Genomic DNA, 19,896 nt, shown 5'->3' with positions numbered 1-19,896 from the left:
CCAAACTCATGTGCAAAGCTCTTTAGCAAGTACAGGACAAGGCCCTTCTCTGTGAGCTAATACAGGCTTTTCCTTGCGTGCGCCACAGACTAACAGAGCTTTTCTAGCAGCTCTTTCTATTCACTGTCTTTCAGTAAAGGAAGTAACCTCCTTCTCCCAAATGCTTGTACCAACACCATATCATGGCTAGGCCAAGGTAGGACGATCAGTAACTTTTATGCTTCTTACCCTTACACCAACTAAACATTGCATCCCCTCCACCTCCTACTATTTATTTTTCTGAACGTGTTCACAACAGAATTACTTGATCCAGCTGTTACCAGCCATGTGCCCGTTCCTTCTGCTGTGACTTTTGGGCCAAAAACATCATTCTTATTATTGCTGGAGAGACTTGCTAATTCTCTCCATCTAGATGGTGGTTGGCGCAAAGGCATGAGAGTATAGGAGAAGCAACCAGTGCCCAGCCTGCTTGCTTACTGCTAGGTCTTAAATTGATAGGGGGAACGTGGGGAAGCAGTTGGCAGACGTTCTCAGTCTCTTCTGGATCAAGGAGGAATTCTGGCCCTACCTCTTCCCCAACATCTTACCATTGCAAGTGCTGCCTTCTCCAGTATGCCTTGCAGTGTGAGTTGTGGCTTATAGCCTTGTTCTGTCCTGTGTCTTACTCAGCATCACTGAGTCTGCTGCGGTTTGCTAACCTGCCTCTTGAGCAGTACATGGAGGCCAACCAGTAGAGACATGGACCTGCCTCAGCTACCTCTGTCGCATCATAGTTTACTGGATGAGAGATACAGTTTCACTCTGTATACAGGGAACATAATCCTGGGTTTGGTGAGAAGGTTAACATGACTAGGTTAACAGCAAAAGAGTTGACACCTCCTTCTCCTCTGCCATGGTGGAAACTCATGTACTTTGAGCTGAATGCAGTAACATAGACCTGGCCTGACAGATGAGTGGGCATGCTCATTCATAGCCCAATGGAAGAGGCAAATATACGTGTATGACCATGATGGGTAGGAGACAAGATGGTCTCACACAAAGGCTGTACCCTCACTTAAAATTATTGCTACAAAGGACAAATAAGATCCATGCTGTGGAAAGACAAATGGCCCAAACTCAACTAGAAAGTATAGTTTTGTTGACTGAACTTACCAGGCTCCTTGAATTCCTTAAAGGTGTCGTTCACCAGGGGGAAATGGATTACTATGGGTGCTCTGGGGTCCTCTGCATCCGAAAACACGTAACATTCCTTTGGGTTCTTCTCTTCTTCTTCACTTAGCTCCACTTTGGGGAATGGGATTTTTTGTATCTTGCAATATTTGTATGTCATCTCTAATTGCTGTGGACACAGAATGTCATTGCCTTAAAGCTAACACTAAGACAAGAATCAGGGTTACTGAGGTATCATAGAAATACTATGGCAACTTAATTCAGTCCCTAGAATCACTTTGCAATGAATGTGTAGTCCAAAGTAGCCACAGTATAACTCTACTTTCTGCCACCACTCACCACAAGTCAGAAGATGCTTCTTATCACCCCATAATTTTTTTTACAGCTAGAGGGAATGACCAAAAGCCACACTTAGAATTTGTCAAGAGGACAGACCAGGGTCATGTCTCCAGCAACCAATTGTTACTGCAATTCCCTGAGGATCCTAGGAATCCACTACAGAGAAAAGAGCCTATCGGTTTCTATAGTTCTGGTCTTGAAGGAAGTTTCTTTCCTCCTCCAAGATATGGTGACTGGTTTGCTCTTGAGTGTATGATCAAGACTTAGACAGCCACTTACTTAGAAGTTTTAATAACGCAAGAACAATTTTACCAGGGCTGCAAGGAGCAGAGCATGTTAATCTTCTCACCTTGAACACATTCCCCAAACCATAATCAAGTGAGATAATGACATCTACATTCCTCTCTGGCTTGAAAAGTGCTGCACCACTGGTGTTGATGAAATAGCCAACATCTATCAGGCAAAGATATTTCTGCAGCGGTGTCAGATTGTTAGGGAAAGAGTCCAGCACAGTGTCTGAAAAGCATTTTGAGTATAGTTAGTGGTGCATTGGTAGGAAAGGAGTCATCAGTAATTCTGTCTGTGCTACATGTTAAGGGCAGCCCCTTGGTTGCCCTCAAGACCAGGCTCACCTCCCTCCATAATGCGAGCCCACAAACGTGACCTCGGGAGCACGCCCTCCAAAATGCACGTCTGAGCACATCTGGCCTGTTACCACACTCCCCCAGGCACACTCACAAAGGCAGGCCATGAGGCAGCCAGGCAGAGGACAGGTGAGACACAGACTCCACTGGCCTCACAGCTGCTCTGGGGAGTGATTTTTCACAGAATACAGGCTTTAGCCGATTTTTTTTTCCCCCTAAGGACTGGGAAAAATGCAAACAACAAAAACAATTTCACAGTGTAGCAACAAATCTAACAAATGCAGTACATCACTGCACTTTTGCATTGCTCTTTTTTTGCTTTTGCATTCTCAGTATTAGACTCCTCTCCCAGGGTGAAAAATCTAACTTCAACCCGCTTTCAGTGATCTCTCATATAAGTTATCTCAGCCATGCTGCAAAAAAATACCACATCATGCACACAGCATCCCCTACCAACAGCTTAAAATATTGCTTGAATTAATTAAACCTCACATTAATGCCAAAAGGGGATTATACCAACTGGCAAGTTGAGATCTAAAGCCAGTTTCTGATAGCTAGGCTCTTTATTTCTCTGCTAGCAACCCCACCAGCCTGCCCTGTAGACAGCAAGTCCACTATTGTTCCCCTGGTACCATTTCTAGTCCCATGCAATAAGAAAGATTTTGCCATGGTTTTAAATATAAAAATATCAGTTTAAGAGTGTTCCTCAAGTGCACAAAATGAGGTAGCAAAGCCCAGAGCAGACCCCTTGAGCCTTAAATAATTTGTGCTTAGGTATTTTAAGAAACTGTTGATAACAGAAATACTGCAGGTAAGTTCCAGCATTTCACTTCTTTCGATCTCTCTGCTTGGCCTCATTCTGTAGTATTGATTTAAACCGTGCAGAATAACTCTTGCTTGTTCCATAGCCTGGAATGTTTGACAGCAGCTTGAAGTAATAACTCATTTTTTTTCCATTCCCTCACTGTCAAGTCTTTACAAAATTATTTGCTTATTTTAGCATTCATGGCTGCTGGGTATTCACAGATTCTGCTGTAATGAGAGACATTTGCTTGCAGTCCCTCACAGAAGAAACAAAGTGTACTTTCTAGTTTTATTTGGCCTGTTAATATTTTTAGTTGAAATTCCATTACCCCCATTTTCTTATCATGGAGATGGAACTGTGCGGCATTTATTCATGGCTGGATATGTGAATTAGAAGTAGGCATTTCCTTGGGAGAGTCTCTTCTTCTATGCCACACCCAAAAAGGGACTTTAAAGAAGTCCTGCATCAGGAATTCCCTTGAAAGCATGAACCCTACTGTAAATGCATTACACTAATTCCAGGCTATGAGTTCTCATTTCTCACCATGAAAATTAGGCTTTTCACATGGCATTTAAAGTCTTGTTTTAATGTGTCAGATAACCTGAGCTGCAGGGAAGCCTTTAAAATACAGCTATATTCTGGAGACTTCACCTACCACGAGACTATCATTTCCGCTCACAGAGCTGGCATCTCCTCTTGCTCCTAGAGATGGATCCATACCTGGTTTTAGCTTGGTCTCATGCAGGCAGCCAAAAGAGGATACAAAATCTGCTAATTTTTCCCACTCCAGATTCTCAGTTTCCCCCTTCCCACTCCAGACTTCATGCTTTCCACTTGTTTTACTTTATTTGTAAAATATCTACCCTGAGGTAGTCTTTAGTGTCTCTATGCTCTCTTCCTCCAAATCCTCCTTGAAATCTGCTTCTACAAAAAAATCTGCTTCTTCCTCCTTGAAAAATCTGAAATCTGCTTCTTCCTCCTTGAGATCTGCCTTTACAAAATTGCTAGTCAGCAAATGTAAGGAAAATTATTTAACATTTACTGACTGACAATTTTATCCTTCATCCACCTTCTTAAGCTACTCGCTTGCTCCTTGTCTCACCCACCCTTCTTATGCTACTTGTTTTCTCCTTCTCTCACTTGTTTTCTTAGAGCAGACTCTTACAGAACATTGATTTTTTGCTTACTGAACATTTTGAAAGCACTTAGCACATTGTGGGCTCTGCCTTAATCCACAAAAAAGCTCCACCATCTCTTGCCAGCAAACCATGCAGCAATGGCAGCCAGGGACAAAAAGTGTTGTAACTTGCATGAAACAGGGGAGAGAAAACACAAGTTGCCAAAGATAAGGACTCAGAGGAGGCAGAGAACACGTGTTTTCTTGCTGAAGTCAGATTAACCTTAATAATGTGGGGTCCTCCCTCACTGCTACCTGCTCATGGAATAAATGAGGATGCTGGGATTACAGGAAGGTTTGTGGTGCACAAAACCTCAGTTCCATCACGTTGCTATCATTTCACAGATTGTTTCATAGATTTTGAGGTAAAACTATTATGACTGTTTACTTTGCCTGCCTGTAGAGCACAGGCCATAGAAAATTGTTGTTCAATTTATACATCAAGTCTATGCATTCTGTTTGTTTAATAAATACAGTCTAAATCTATGTAGCTTTAACTTTTTATTGTTGGATCTTGGTATTTCTGTTTCTGAAGGGTTAAAGAGAGGTCTCTGGATGGATAAATCATCAGGCAGAAATACCACACATATGGGCAACCACTGCTTGCAGCCAGTCCTTTCCTTCATCTGATCCACACAACAACCTGCTGTTTTATGCTTCTGGTGTTACCTTTGTTTCTTGACCTCAAAAGTTTCTACCCTTCCTGAATCTTTTTACTACTGTACCTATGCAGAGTGACAAAATTCCTGTAGAAGAGCACGCTTTGACACAAATTACAGTTATCTTCAGGTGGTGAAAGAGTGGCCCATGGACTAGTTCATTTTAACCTGTTACCCTGAAGAAACAGACACCATGAACATAGCTCCATCTCAGCAGATTTCCAAACCCTGAGAAAATATCTCTAAATGTGAGATTTCCAAAGTCTAAAAAAAAAAAAAAAATCTGAGATGTTACCTGCACACCGCAGCTAACTCTTTGTTGCAGTTACCTTTCCATTCAATAAATTTTTTCTGATGGATATAATCCTTATGAAATTCTAAGCCTCTCAGGAAGTTATGAGACTTTGCCAGTAGTGGACGCTTGGTCATAATGTCCTGAAACATTTCATACAACTTCCCTGACAAACAAGACGGAGGCTCAATGACAGTGATATCATCCTCAGGGGAATGTTTTTCTGAAATAGAGAAGGAAATGTGAGAAAAAACATCAGCAATCTGTTCTGCTGGGCACCTTTACTGGCTAGCTGCCCTTGCTGTCTTCCTGTGGGTCCCTCCCCTCCCTGTTTATTGCAGTCTGCTTGAAAACATATGCACATGACCAATCCCTTTTAAACAAAGAGGTATTTGGTTTTGTTTAAAGCAAGCACAGCTTTTGGCTTTTACTCTTTCAAATAACACACTGGCTTTGTACTTTTGCTACAAGTAAAAGCCGCCCTTCTCATTGGCAGTCATGGGAGAGTCATTTAACAGACCACGAGCAAATTTTAAACGGAAAACATTTGTAACTAGCATGAAGTGTGCCTCTGGGAAGGGAAGGGAAGGGAAGGGAAGGGAAGGGAAGGGAAGGGAAGGGAAGGGAAGGGAAGGGAAGGGAAGGGAAGGGAAGGGAAGGGAAGGGAAGGGAAGGGAAGGGAAGGGAAGGGAAGGGAAGGGAAGGGAAGGGAAGGGAAGGGAAGGGAAGGGAAGGGAAGGGAAGGGAAGGGAAGGGAAGGGAAGGGAAAGGAAGAGAAGAGAAGAGAAGAGAAGAGAAGAGAAGAGAAGAGAAGAGAAGAGAAGAGAAGAGAAGAGAAGAGAAGAGAAGATGAAAACATCACATAGTGATGATTCTGATACAGGTGAAAATCATGCTCAAGATTCACAGTGAGGCAACATAAGATGCAGCAATTTAGGGAGAACATGTGAGAGATTATTCACAAAGAGCAGCAATAGTGTATCTTTCTGAATCCTCTCCTGAATAGGAAGCACTCTCTGGTCAAAAACAAATACTGATTTTGAAACTCTTACCTATATCTACCATATCTTTGGCCCATCGTTCCCAGAATTCATTTGAATTTGAGGACCAGTACAAGCCATCCAGTAAATTCCTAGTAAAGATGTTTGTCCAAAGACCTGCATGTCAAACCACATGGGAAAAATAGTGCACCACTACGTTAATCACTGACTATCACAAGTATCCATGCTATATATTATTGGCCCACGTGAGCTGACCCCGTCATGACACAGCATAAGCAGTAGGTCTCACACAGAGTTCAAACATAATGGTGTCAGCACTTCAGTGCTCTTTTTCAAGAGATAACTACACACAGACTATTCACTGTATAGTACAGAGTAACAAAATAAGAGGTATCAGTCACCCAAACGATGTTTTAGAGTGTTTACTGTGTACTTGTGAGAAAGCAGGCTTTGAAAGAATGGTGAAGCCATATAAGCATAAGGCCCTTCTTTAAACTGATTTATTCTTTAAATTTATCTAAGACCCATTTTTTCTTTTCAGGCATGTTTTGTTTCTGTGAAGTACAACTGGTCCAGGATCAAAATAGAATTAGCTCCATATGTGAGTCTGCTTTTGGAAAAGAAAGAACTATCCTTTGTCATTAAGCCCCATGCCAGGTACTCACATGAGGAACAAATTCAATCTCTAGCAGACTTCACAGTGAGAGAAATACGATTTTGTCTCCACTGGACCCTTGGTTTTGGTACCAAAAGCTAAAATTCTGACATGGATTTAAAATCTGCCTGGAGCAGATGGATTCTTCTGACTAGCTGCTTTCCCCCTTTTCTTCATTTTTAAAGGCAGAACAGCCAGTCAAAGCAGTTGTTGGAGGTTAAAAGGGCTTCCTTCATCCTTACGGGCAGGGAAGATTAGTGACACCATTCTCAACCCACAAAGCTCAGATGGTTCTCACCTTTGTGAGTTGTTCTAGATTAGTTATATTTTATTTTCAGCGCCTTCCAATCCTACCCCAGCAATGTTTTGTCTAGAAATATAGTTGATGAAGTTGAAGGCTTGATGACTGGTCAGGGAAGAAAGGCTTATTATTTCCTCAACTTGCCTTCTCCACCTTCTTGTTTGGTTCAGGAAACGGGAAGGGGAACCGTGCTGCAACTTTCCCAAATCTACCCAGGTTAAAAGGGAGGACAGGAGGAAAGAAGCTTTACAAACAAAAGGGGTAAAAAGCCCATTGAATCAAGACCTAGAGCAGACCTGCTGGCAAGGAGTATTGTACACAAACCAGTGGCTAGCTAGTACCGTGCTTTCTACCATGTTGTGATTAACTATATTGCACTGCTAGATCACCTTCCAGATAGCAGATCCGAGATTCTGGCAGCTTCTTCACTCGCCTTCCCATGAAGAACTCACTGTCAAAATATTCTGAACGAATGGAGGCTCCGTATTTTGGTATGGCCACCTCGTAAGGAGAGAAATCCGCCCACTCTGCAAAAGAATTGACGCATGGCATGTTTACTGTAATAAAAATAAGAAAACAAAACCTTCCCCTGTGGATAAAGCTATCCACAAGCTCCATGGATCTTGCTGTCTCAGCAGCTCTGTACTATCAGTAGCTTTGTATGGCAAACTACGCTGTCTAGTTCCATACAAACTGAGAGATGATTTGCATACAAAAGGAACTAGCTTTTTCACCTCAGAAGGAGTCTAACGTTAGCTTCAAAAGCTTAGATATATATTTCTATATAAAGATTCTGGGATCCCACTTGCCTCTCTAAATCAAGAGCATCAAATGTACAACATGCAAGTGTGATCCAACCTGCAAGGAATGACTGGCACGAAACCTCTACTAACCCAAACCTGTCAGTCTACTACTCTACTAACCCAAACCAACATGATATAACAAAGCAGCCTGAAGACACATCAGTTCCAAACTAGAAAGTATCACAGTGTGGGGATAGCTGTGCAGTTTCCTAACTCAAGCTGTCCTGTTACAGGTATTGCAGTAGAACAGTAGCTATAAACCTAAGCAAATGTAAGTACTAACTGTTTTTTCTTTCCAGTATCTGCTAATTTTAATACCTTTTGTGGAATATAGCCTGTGTCCATTTAAATGGTGTCATATCATACCCATCATAGCAATCATATCCACTCCATTTTCATACCCTCATCAGTGTAGTATTTAGGGAAGTGACAACTACATTTCACAGCACTTCTACAAACTAAGGAACCACCAAAGCCATTTTATAGGTGTGGAACTGAGGCAGAAAAAGATCACATGATTTGCCCACACTCACTCACTCACTCACTCACAACATCTATGGCAAAACTAGAACTTCAGCCCAGATCTTCAGAAATGCCCTGTTTGTGCCTGAGGATGTTATCCAGCAGATCTGCTCTTTCTAATCAACACCCAGCAGTTCGCAAAAAAGACAAACGCTTTATTAAAAGATGAATACTGAGTCAGGGCAAGCAACAGATGTATTCCCCTTTTATTCTCCACACACACGCACCCTCCCTCCAAATGGTCTTTAGTCCCTACTCAGACTCAGAAAAAAACTCTAGGAATACTTACCTCTAAATTTGAAAGTACTGAACTTTTCCTCTTTCACATTGAGGACTGCATAGAAAGGCAATGGGTTTTGTCCATGCTCCAACGCTTTGCGTTGGTCTGTGAGTTTGTACTTTCTTGGCTAGTCGAAGAGATAAAAAAAATCACAGTAAACCTCTGGAAGAGCATAAGGCAAAAACACTGACACAATCTAGCTGAGCAGATGGATAGATCTAGGATAGATAACAGATGTTTTACAACCCTGAGGAATCTGTGAGTCCCATTTTTATAAGACACCTCTTCCTTCATGTTCCTGCACTTTCCTTCCTGGTTGCCTTTTTGATACCTAGTAACCTCTTCATTAATATCTAAGTGCCTTGATTGCCTGCATCCCACGTATCTTTACTAAGGCTGAGACTAATGTTCACATGAGGACAGATTATTCTAGCTCTTACGTGTCCAATTAAAAACAGACTTTAAAAGACCTGACTTTTCAGGGGGGGATTGCTCAGTTCTTTCTGAAAGTTTGCCTACTGAAGTTGCTAGCTATTGGGCACCCTAGTACGGAGCCACCTTCAAACCACTAGCTACCCTGGAAAATCCTGGCTACAAGATCCTCTGTCATTGTTTACAAATCACACTGGGATGCCTCAGTCACTTTGGATTTGTTCCACACATTATGTCATGCCCTCAAAGAGTAAAGCTCTAAAGAAAATGAGTGGATGTTTCCCAAATGTGTGGCAGGACCATGTACATACCCGTTCATGTAAGAACATTTCCTGAACAAGTGACCACAGAGTTGTAAAAGATGACACATGTCCTGCTTTTGCCCTTTCAGCGAGTTCCTTGTGATAATACTTCAGATGCTCTATAGACATAAGGTTGAGCTTGCATTTTGTCACTTGTTCTTTTACTGCCTTAAGTGGCCCCTCCAGAGTCTTCTGTGACCAGTCAGCATCCTCATACAAGTCTGCTAGGGTCCTAAAGAACAAAAATGTGAGAAAATCATCCATTTATTTGGATGGGTTTGGAAAATTACTATATTTACCCAACCACTTTCATCAAAGAAGAGAATCAGCAAGCCTAAACTGAAGTTATGATTGAGAGCCAACAGTAATAGCTTCACCAGGGAATTATGTGTGGAAGATAATTTCCTGTCACAGCTGGTGAGTGAGCCAACTAGGGAAGGCGCCCCGCTAGACCTGTTGTTTGTGAACAGAGAAGGACTTGTGGGTGATGTGACAACTGGAGGCGGTCTTGGGCATAGCGATCACAAAATGATAGTTTTTGATTCTTGGAGAGGTAAGGAGGGGGGTCAGCAGAACTGCTACCTTGGACTTCCAGAGGGCAGACTTTGGCCTGTTTAGGAGCCTGGTTGACAGAGTCCCTTGGGAAGCAGTCCTGAAGGGCAAAGGAGTCCAGGAAGGCTGGACATTCTTCAAGAAGGAAATCTTAAAGGCGCAGCAGCAGACCATCCCCATGTGCCGAAAGATGAGCCAGCAGGGAAGAAGACCAGCCTGGCTGAACAGAGAGCTTTGGCTGGAACTCAGGAAAAAAATGAGAGTTTATGACCTTTGGAAGAAGGGGCAGGCAACTCAGGAGGACTACAAGGATGTTGTGAGTTTATGCAGGGAGAAAATTAGAAGGGCCAAAGCCCAACAAGAATTTAATCTGGCTACTGCCGTAAAAGACAATAAAAAATGTTTCTATAAATACATTAGCAACAAAAGGAGGGCTAAGGAGAATCTCCATCCTTTATTGGATGCAGGGGGAAACATAGTGGCACAGGATGAGGAAAAGGCTGAGGTGCTTAATGCCTTCTTTGCCTCAGTCTTTAATAGTAAGATCAGTTGTTCTCCAGGTACCCAGCCCTCTGAGCTGGAAGACAGGGACGGGGAGCAGAATGAAGCCCCCATAATCCAAGGGGAAAATGGTTAGTGACCTGCTACACCACTTAGACATACACAAGTCTGTGGGCCGGATGCGATCCACCCAAGGGTCCTGAGGGAGCTGGCAGAAGTGCTCACCAAGCCGCTTTCAATCCTTTACCAGCAGTCCTGGCTAACTGGGGAGGTCTCAGTTGACTGGAGGTTAGCAAATGGGACACCCATCTTACAAGAAGGGCCGGAAGGAGGGTCCAGAGAACTACAGGCCTGTCAGCCTGACCTCGGTGCCAGGGAAGGTTATGGAGCAGATCATCTTGACCACATCAGCTACCACACGGCACATACAGAACAACCAGGTGATCAGGCCCAGCCAGCATGGGTTCAGGAAAGGCAGATCCTGCTTGACCAACCTGATCTCCTTCTATGACAAGGTGACCCGCTTAGCGGACGAGGGAAAGGCTGTGGATGTTATCTACCTAGACTTTAGTAAAGCCTTTGACACCATTTCCCACAGCATTCTCCTGGAGAAACTAGCTGCTCATGGCTTGGATGGGCGTACGCTTCGCTGGGTAAAAAAACTGGCTGGATGGTGGGGCCCAAAGAGTTGTAGTGAATGGAGTTAAATCCAGTTGGCAGCCAGTCACAAGTGATGTTCCCCGGGGCTCAGTACTGGGGCCAGTTCTGTTTATCAAGGATCTCTTTATCAATGATCTGGACGAGGGGATTGAGTGCACCCTCAGTAAGTTTGCAGACAACACGAAGTTGGGCAGGAGTGTTGATCTGCTTGAGGGTAGGAAGGCTCTGCAGAGGGACCTGGACAGGCTGGATCGATGGGCCAAGGGCTATTGTATGAGGTTCAACAAGGCTCAGTGCTGGGTCCTGCACTTGGGTCACAACAACCCCATGCAACGCTACAGGCTTGGGGAAGAGTGGCTGGAAAGCTGCCTGGCGGAAAAGGACCTGGGGGCGTAGGTCGACAGCTGGCTGAATATGAGCCTGCTAGCAGTGTGCCCAGGTGGCCAAGGAGGCCAATGGCATCCTGGCTTGTATCAGAAATAGTGTGGCCAGCAGGACTAGGGAAGTGATCGTGCCCCTGTACTCAGCACTGGTGAGGCCGCACCTCAAATACTGTGTTCAGTTTTGGGCCCCTCACTACAAGAGAGACATTGAGGTGCTGGAGCGTGTCCAGAGAAGGGCAACGAAGCTGGTGAAAGGTCTGGAGAACAAGTCTGATGAGGAGCGGCTGAGGGAACTGGGGTTGTTTAGCCTGGAGAAAAGGAGGCTGAGGGGAGACCTTATTGCTCTCTACAACTACCTGAAAGGAGGTTGTAGAGAGGTGGGGGTCGGTCTCTTCTCCCAAGTAATAAGCGATAGGACGAGAGGAAACAGCCTCAAGTTGTGTCAGGAGAGGTTTAGACTGGATATTAGGAAAAATTTCTTCACCAAAAGGGTTGTCAAGCATTGGAACAAGCTGCCTAGGGAAGTGGTGCAGTCACCATCCCTGGAGGTATTTAAAAGACATGTAGATGTGGTGCTTAGGGACATGGTTTAGTGGTGGACTTGCAGCGCTAGGTTTACGGTTGGACTCGATGATCTAAAAGGTCTTTTCCAACCTGAACAATTGTATGATTCTACATTCACTTATTAACAATTTAAGACTTTGAAAGAGATGCATCTCTCTCACTGTATGGAAATGCAGTGTCACAGTCATTCCAAATACAAATCTCATTTTCTATACGCACCATGTCGAGCCAGAAGCCCCAGTGACATAGGTTACACAGTCCAACAGATTTAGCTTCTGAAGAGCCAGGAGGTGGCCAAACATAGCTGACATTGCTCTGAGGCCTCCGCCTGTTGCCATAACAGCTATTACTGGGACCTGTTCAAAACATAAGTATTATCTTCAAAAAGTTACTCACTTGCCTACTTGGAAAAGTCTAATTACAGCTCTTATAACTTCCTCAGCAGACTTCATTGGAAGACAATGAAATTAAATCAACATTCAGCCAGTCTTTACCAGTACCTTCTTTAAATTAACCCCCAGATACTCAATGGGTTCCCTTAACCCCAAAGCTTGGATGAATTTAAATATGCAGTGATTTTAACTTTCCTTCCTCCCCTTGTTCTTTATAATTGGAATTGCAATGATTAATAACAGATAATTATATGATTTTATTATAAATAACAAAAATTGCAATAAATGTGATTAAGAATGGATTCAAGGAAGCCCTGAGCAGAGTTCAGAAAAAAATATATTAAACAAACAAAATGCTTCTTTGGATAACATCCATTCAACGAATACAATTCCAGCAAGAAAATAAATGTTCACTTAAAATTCCCCCTGGATCTTGGCAACAAAACATACTTCAGCTGGAGCTTGTTATAAAATGTTTTCTCCACCCTAAAGAATTTTGACTTTTTGTGAAAAGTGTTCTGAAAATGAAAAAAAAAAGGTAAGCCTAAAGAAGGGACATTACAATGATTTCATAAATATCTATGTGAGGTGAATTTCAAATATTCCTGTTTTCCTACTTGGTTTGGGTTGTCTGGCTAGGCTGTGTCTAACACAAGCTACCAATGCCTCATATCTTGCTGACCCGCTGCATCACATTGTTGGAAACTCTGGCTTTGAAGAGTGGTATATTATGTCCTTGGGAATTTGACCCATTGAAAAGAATGGAGGCATGAATAGCTGAGTTGAAATTTTAGATGAGTATGGGGTAAGCCACACTGAGAACTTCTGTTCTGCTGCCATTCAAATCAATGGGTTTGTCATCAACATGCAAAAACTACTAGAAATTTTGTGGGGACTTCTGCCAATCCTAATTCAATAGACCCACACCCCGTCCTTGGATTCCAACTCACAGACCTCGTGTCCATGTAGATCTCTTTCCAGATGAAGAACCCTTTTCAGGGCACTAGCAACGACTCTCTTCCTTTTTTGCAAGAATTCTTGCTCTTCTCGGCACAGATCGTACCCTAAGCGCACATCTAGTTTTTCTGTGCTGAAACATAAATAAATCCAGAGGCACAGCACTGGTGTTTAAAATACATATGGATGTATTTTCAGCAACTGCAGTCTACTAAATATCATAAAAAATCATGATTCACCATTCAGATTTAGAGACAGAAATGCAGCTTCCAGTTTCAAAGAAATCAACTGCTTTGCTTCTACGTAGTCTCTTTATTTTCTGATGTTTCAGTGTTAAGTTTTACTGCCAGCTAAGGATAGCAAATATGAAAAAAGAAAGGTTTCTTTGTGTCTTTCAGTAGCTTTGTAAGCTGAATCCTTTCTATTTCTGCTTCATATAATATCTGAGAAAAGGGTGACTTGAACCTAACAAAGACTTTCATGGGGATTTGTACCACAGATTTATACAGAAACAGTATGATGAAAAAGATATTCAGATAATTTTGGTTTATTTGTTGTCTGTCTCATTATTTTACAGTGTAACATTTTGTCTTCCCTAGCTTGTGCTTCTTTCTGTTGATATCACCAGAGCCACAAATCTATCTTCTTAAGAGTACCTGTGTGGTTTGAGTAATGTATGGACTCTGGATGTTTTGCTTATTTCAAATTCCCTTTTCCCTCTGCCTTCTTCCCGCTTCTGTGTCCCTTCTGAAGAAGCCTCCAATCTCAGTCTTTGGTTCTTTGACGCAAAGGACACTGAGTGACTAAGTTCCTCACTATTTGAAATTCTCATAATTTTTTTTTTTTTTTGCATCTTGGAGTGACTCTTTTGCCCCAAGGACATTTAACTTTGATCTGTTGTGGTGACTCTTTAATGGTGACTTAACTATTGTTATATTTTGCCCCTAGTCTTGTGCATTCCTTGTATCTAAATAAAGGATACTCTGTTCTAGAATTCACAGTTCAAAGAGCAATAAAACCTTTAAAGAAAAAAACAGTCCTCTTACCAATCATTTAGTTGGAGGTACAACTGCAGTGGCACATTCTGTAAACAAAAAAATGAGAGCAGGAACGTGAATGACTGGGAAAAAGAGAAGTTTTGAAATACGGATTTTCAGTGCCTCCTGGAATGCCCCACCACTACCACCCTGCATACAGTTTTTTGGAAAACTGTAGTGGGAAAGAGAAGGAAAACAACTAAACACCAAACATATTCTACAGAGAAGCAAAAGAGGCAGGAGAAGTCGAAGTGGCTAGATGAATGGGCTGTGAAACAGGATTTCTTCCCCACTGTGAATATACCTCCATGAACCATCCTAACCCAGCAGCAGTATCACATTGCCACCCTCCTATTCTTGAGGATGAAGAACAGCATCCAGATAAAGACAGTGACAGAAGAGGAAATATAAGTCACCACATCCTTCCAAAAACCTACTGGAGGTAAAAGAGAGTCCAAACAGGGGTGGGGAATCACTAGCAGCAAAACAGACATTCATTCTCCCTTCTCTTTAGGGGAAAGGCTGCTGAGAAATTCTTCTCCTCCTATTTTTGTCTCTCATTTGCTGCAAGGTCTGGGAAAGGACGTCTGGCTATTGTTAACAGATTCATCTGGCCACACAGCAGCATTACTACTGCTTTTAAAGCAACTTAGAGTTGTATCTCTCCACCAGTTACCATCCTGACTGTACACATAGAAGAATGTGACAGAATTGTTCTCTGAGTGTAAGATTCAACTTACCTAACTTTAGCCATCTAAAATTTAGGTATATAGACTGAGCTAACCACCCAGGTTTGATAAAGAGCAGTGGGGCATCCCAAAACCTTGCTAGGGTTATTGAATATTCTCCTTTAACTGTGTAAGGACAGCAGAGGTTGGTCTTAAATGCATCTAAAACTGGCCAGGATTAATTCCCAATTATTCATTTTATTGACAGAAAAATTATATTTCTCTGAGAAAACTAACCTTTTTCACTGAAAACTTGTATTTGCACAAAATTCTCACTCAGACTTGCTAATTGAATTTTTTTTTAAATGTTATGATGTTAAATACTGAGGGTTACTCTACTCTTCTCTCCAAAAGATCACATAAATGGTGCAGGCACTTACATGTCTTACAGGAAGGGTTACTTTCACTTTATGTCCAACAGGGAGAAATTTCAGTGGTACTGTTAAGGTGTCACTTAAATTGCAATTGTCATCTTCCTTATCAGAAACTTTCTACAGAGAACAAAAAACATGTTTGTTTATTCACAGAATAGAAACAATCCAGTTCTTTACTGTTTTGGTGACACTGGAAATAAGCAAGCAGCATGAACAGTGGTATTGTACAGTGCCCATTACCTGCAGCCTGACTTTTAGAACAGGTTCCCAAGCCTTCACACAATGGAAGTAGAAAGTATCTGTGTCCTCCGTAGTTTTCTGTGTCCCCTCATGAGATGCAGGCACCGTAAGCACGAGATTTTTACCCTCTAGTGAAAACAGATTTGTTTAGAGAATAATACTGCTGTTCAGGCAAAATAGCTAACAAAGTTGGCAAACTTTCTGCTGCAGTCATTCTCTGTGGTAACTCCTCCGTAAGCTGCCACACTGGCACGTCTGGCAAGTCTCCTACAGCACAGGAACTGGTACTCCTGCCTTCACCCCATAGTTTGGAGTGCTCCCAGAGTCAGCACTCTCATACTTCCACCAGCAAAGTTTTCCTTGAAGCTCTCAGGTTTGGACACAGTAAAGACACAGAGATCAGCGTTACAACTGGAGGCAGTTCAGGAACTTTCACTGCGTTACGTTTTATTGTCTTTAGAACATTCTTAGTCATCTCTGTACCCTAAAGTGCCTTCATCTGGATCTGAATGACTATGATAGGGTTGATTTGGTCATGTCCTTGCTTCACAGAGAAATCGGCATACCTTTCAAATATTTCCTGCTTTCATTAATGTCCACTTGCACTTCCAAGCAGCAAACCTCACGGGACTGTAAAAGGCAGGAGTGGAAAAGCGTGAAGATAGCAAATGCCACATCTGCAGCAAATAGTGAAACATCATGCAGGCAAACACTAGCTATAACATAGAGCCAACTAAACTGGTCTCAGTGCTGGAAGCAACCCAGCTGCACAAGAGTAAATTCAGAGCTCATTATCCCAAGACAGTAGCCCAGTTACACTGCTTCAGAACTAGCTTGTCCATACAGTGGTGCATTGCCAGAGGTTGTTATACCCGTTCAAGTTATCCCAAAATCAGGAAACTCTGTACAACACACTGTTGCCCAAACAGCTACACATATATCTGATAATTATTTAGGAAGGGTGGGAGAAAACACCTGATGATGAGTTTCTGTGTATTGTGGCAGTGATTAGTCTACAAGGCATCTTCTTGCTGGTCCTGATGTAGGGAGATCATGGATTTATTCCACCCTACCCTCCACCTGAGTCATTCCAGTTCACCTTTAATAACTCATGCCAGGACAGTTTTCCAAGCCATTTCAGGAACAACGCATGCCAATCATTACAGCTGTTATGCCTCACACAGAAAATGAGGGGGAAAGAACAGAATACGTGTTACTTTGCCTCAGGGGTATTAAAGGCTAGCATCTGGAAATCATGCACAGGCTTGGAGGGGTTGGCATGAAGTACTTTGTACTCCTTAGCTGCTGGGCCAGCCCAAGGAGATAGGTAATGTACCACATGCTGACTAATACCAAAAGAGGATCCTATGTTTCAATGAATAAAATAACCCTTTATTAAAAAACTCATTTCCCAAAAAGCTGTTACATTAGATAACCTTCCAGTCATAAGCACACTGAATACTTACTATTGCCTTCTACAGCCTTATCCCTTTTATAACCTTTGTTTTTCTTGCCAAGTGCCACACTATATTACATGAAACACAAGCAGTTTTCATTTTGAATACCAACAAATACGGAGTTCTGCAACATTAACAAACCACAGCTGGGCAAAATATTGACATCTGTAATACCTGAGGACTTCAAGAAATACAGCTTCAATTTTTGCACGGAGAGGGCAACAGTTAAGCCATAACAAACGGGAATCATCCCACATCTTTCACTTTATAATGCACACCATGCTCTTATCTATCATGGTAGCTTCTGCTCTCTCTATAAAATGCCAGATGGTTGGGGGGAAGAGGAGAGAATCAAAATGAGGAAAAGTCACTCCAAGCTAAATTCATATGTGAATCTTACCACTAGGACATCATTGGTAATGAGGTGCTCTGGAGGGCCAGGACTGAAAAGACAATCAAAAAAACGACAAACAAAAGCTGTGTGAGTATCTGGTATTTTTAAAAAATAGTAGTTTTATGACCTTTCCTGCTTAAAATTGAATATAGTCATGTTAGTATCACAATTTGTTTTCTAAAAGGTGTAATACATGATCACCTGCTAAGCACATGAACCAAAATGTAGTAGCCAAACAAAAAGAAAGGCAGGAAAGCCCATAAAAATACCAATGCTTAAAACTATATGCTAAGATACAGCAGAACAAAGACATATTCATCTATGTGGAATCATGTCCTGCTATTAACAAATGACCGTATGACTTGGGGAAACCAAAGACTACTATTAATGTATTCTGCAAATACTTATTAGGAAAGATATTTCTGACTGTTCCAGATTATAATTTACAACTGATCACAAATGAACTGCAAGTTAAGAATTAGCTCCCTCTGTGCTATATGTATGACTGGAAAACACAGAGGTAAGTAATAGAAAGTCTTTGTCCCAGACATTTTACCTTGTAAGACCTAGGTCTGTCACTGAATGGGTGTAGTTAGTTAATACTATGAGTAACCTATAGACTCTACAAACAGCATCTCTCATTAAGGCCAATACTCCAACATCATCATGTTACACACACTCATAAGTGCTTTCATATATCTGAAAGGACCATTAAAGTTATGTAGTATGTAATCTTATAAAGTAGTATGTAAAGCCCAGGGTATTTTACTAAGCACCACTTCCAGCCTTAAAACTTCTATTTCAGCTGTAGAATGTATTTAAATGTAAATAACTAGGTTTGACTTCCAAGGATGGAGAATCCCCCACATGCCTTATAACTTGAATAGTGAAATATGTTCCTCTTACTTCTAGTCTGAATCTACTCAGTCCAGTTTCCAAGCACTGCATCTCATTCTGTCCTTTTTATATATCTGGCTGTGATTGCTTCCACATTCGCAGGAGATGCTTATACCATCTCTTAAGGTATCTCTCATAGAGAAATTAAAAATAATTTCTTGAGTTTCACTGTGGGAGGAATTAACCAAGAACACCAGTGATTTTCTTCTGCAGCTTTTCCATGTTTAAGAATAAGAAGCCTTATTTACAGTTCCTTCTTCTAATCATGCAGTTAGTCAGTTTTGACTGGACTATATTCCTTTTTTTGGTAATGCTAAGCTCCAAATATGCCAGAATGTGTAGTTTAGGGTTTTTTTCCAACCAAACTTGTGATAGCATTTAAAAGAGAGATAAAGTTTATCTTATGGGATTTGTTCTCCTCCAGACAATGTTGATTACCACTTTGAGAGGGATGGTCTTAATTTTATTATTTGTTGATTGTATGTTTTTTCAGTTTAATTAAGCTATCACCTAATGGGTGACTTTTCTAATACTGTCTACATAACTCTATGTATATATCGTGGTAATAATACGAGACAAGTTTTCTGGTCTTTTAGAAACACCACAGTGTTCTAGGCATTGTTCAATTAATATTAACAGCTTGACAAGCACCTCTGTTAAGTTTTACATGCATCTTGCGTACAAGTTATCACATCATGCCAATGTTAGTACATTTCCACGATCAGGATATACATGTCGAACAGAAGGTAAGATTTGTATGAAATACACTGAAAGGCAGAATTAGCTGGGGAAGTTAAGGTGAAAAAAAGAGTTTGAAACAGTAATTCGGCTCACTGCTGGGAGGAAGAGCTGGAAGAAGTTCCTCTTTCTCTGAGATGACATTGCTCCCTGGCAGATCTATACCTTTCAGCTTTGGAATTTTACTCACATTCTTTCCATCCAGAATTCCACTTCCAAACTTTCCCATTTCTTAGTGCACCTCTCTTTCTAAAAAGAAAAGGGTAAAATAAATATGGATTATTGGAGGCTGCAAGAATTTGGCAGCATAGACACATTTAAAAAGCACTTCCATGGCTGACATCTCTTCCACTAATGTTACCAAAAAAGCTGTGTGTTACCTCTTTCCAAAGCTGAGATTGCAATGGAAACCACAGCCTTGGGAAGATTAATATTGTCCCATTGTGGGGTATGTAGAATTATACATATTTCCAAAGATACAATCACAGAGGGAAAGCTTGACTGAAATAGGAATAGAATGGCTTTTTGCAAAGATGGTATGCATGGGGGGAAAGGCATCGAAGCCCAACAACAAATGTGACTAATGCCAGTCATTTCTGTGTACGAACCATTTAAATCACATTCACACTCAATCCAGCAG

At 41.7% G+C, this 19,896-nt stretch overlaps 1 protein-coding gene across 6 annotated transcripts in view; it reads right to left on the bottom strand.

Moving 5' to 3' along the window:
* Nucleotides 1–19,896, bottom strand: part of PLA2G4B (phospholipase A2 group IVB) — a 58,397-nt gene that overhangs the window by 4,489 nt on the left and 34,012 nt on the right. For all 6 annotated transcript variants that reach the window (XM_075502780.1, XM_075502783.1, XM_075502785.1 and 3 more), the window contains 15 exons: nucleotides 19,447–19,505; nucleotides 17,628–17,670; nucleotides 16,337–16,400; nucleotides 15,771–15,898; nucleotides 15,537–15,647; nucleotides 14,438–14,475; nucleotides 13,389–13,524; nucleotides 12,262–12,398; nucleotides 9,392–9,614; nucleotides 8,658–8,775; nucleotides 7,433–7,570; nucleotides 6,139–6,243; nucleotides 5,124–5,309; nucleotides 1,859–2,025; nucleotides 1,153–1,339 (listed from right to left, as the gene is read on the bottom strand). In XM_075502780.1, the coding sequence (XP_075358895.1) occupies nucleotides 1,153–1,339; nucleotides 1,859–2,025; nucleotides 5,124–5,309; nucleotides 6,139–6,243; nucleotides 7,433–7,570; nucleotides 8,658–8,775; nucleotides 9,392–9,614; nucleotides 12,262–12,398; nucleotides 13,389–13,524; nucleotides 14,438–14,475; nucleotides 15,537–15,647; nucleotides 15,771–15,898; nucleotides 16,337–16,400; nucleotides 17,628–17,670; nucleotides 19,447–19,505 (1,840 nt within the window). The remainder of the gene's footprint in view (nucleotides 1–1,152; nucleotides 1,340–1,858; nucleotides 2,026–5,123; nucleotides 5,310–6,138; nucleotides 6,244–7,432; nucleotides 7,571–8,657; nucleotides 8,776–9,391; nucleotides 9,615–12,261; nucleotides 12,399–13,388; nucleotides 13,525–14,437; nucleotides 14,476–15,536; nucleotides 15,648–15,770; nucleotides 15,899–16,336; nucleotides 16,401–17,627; nucleotides 17,671–19,446; nucleotides 19,506–19,896) is intronic.

This window comes from Mycteria americana, chromosome 5, assembly GCF_035582795.1.
Source record: "Mycteria americana isolate JAX WOST 10 ecotype Jacksonville Zoo and Gardens chromosome 5, USCA_MyAme_1.0, whole genome shotgun sequence".
In the NCBI taxonomy this organism is placed as follows: domain Eukaryota; kingdom Metazoa; phylum Chordata; class Aves; order Ciconiiformes; family Ciconiidae; genus Mycteria; species Mycteria americana.
This window is presented reverse-complemented; position numbering and strand designations above follow the sequence as displayed.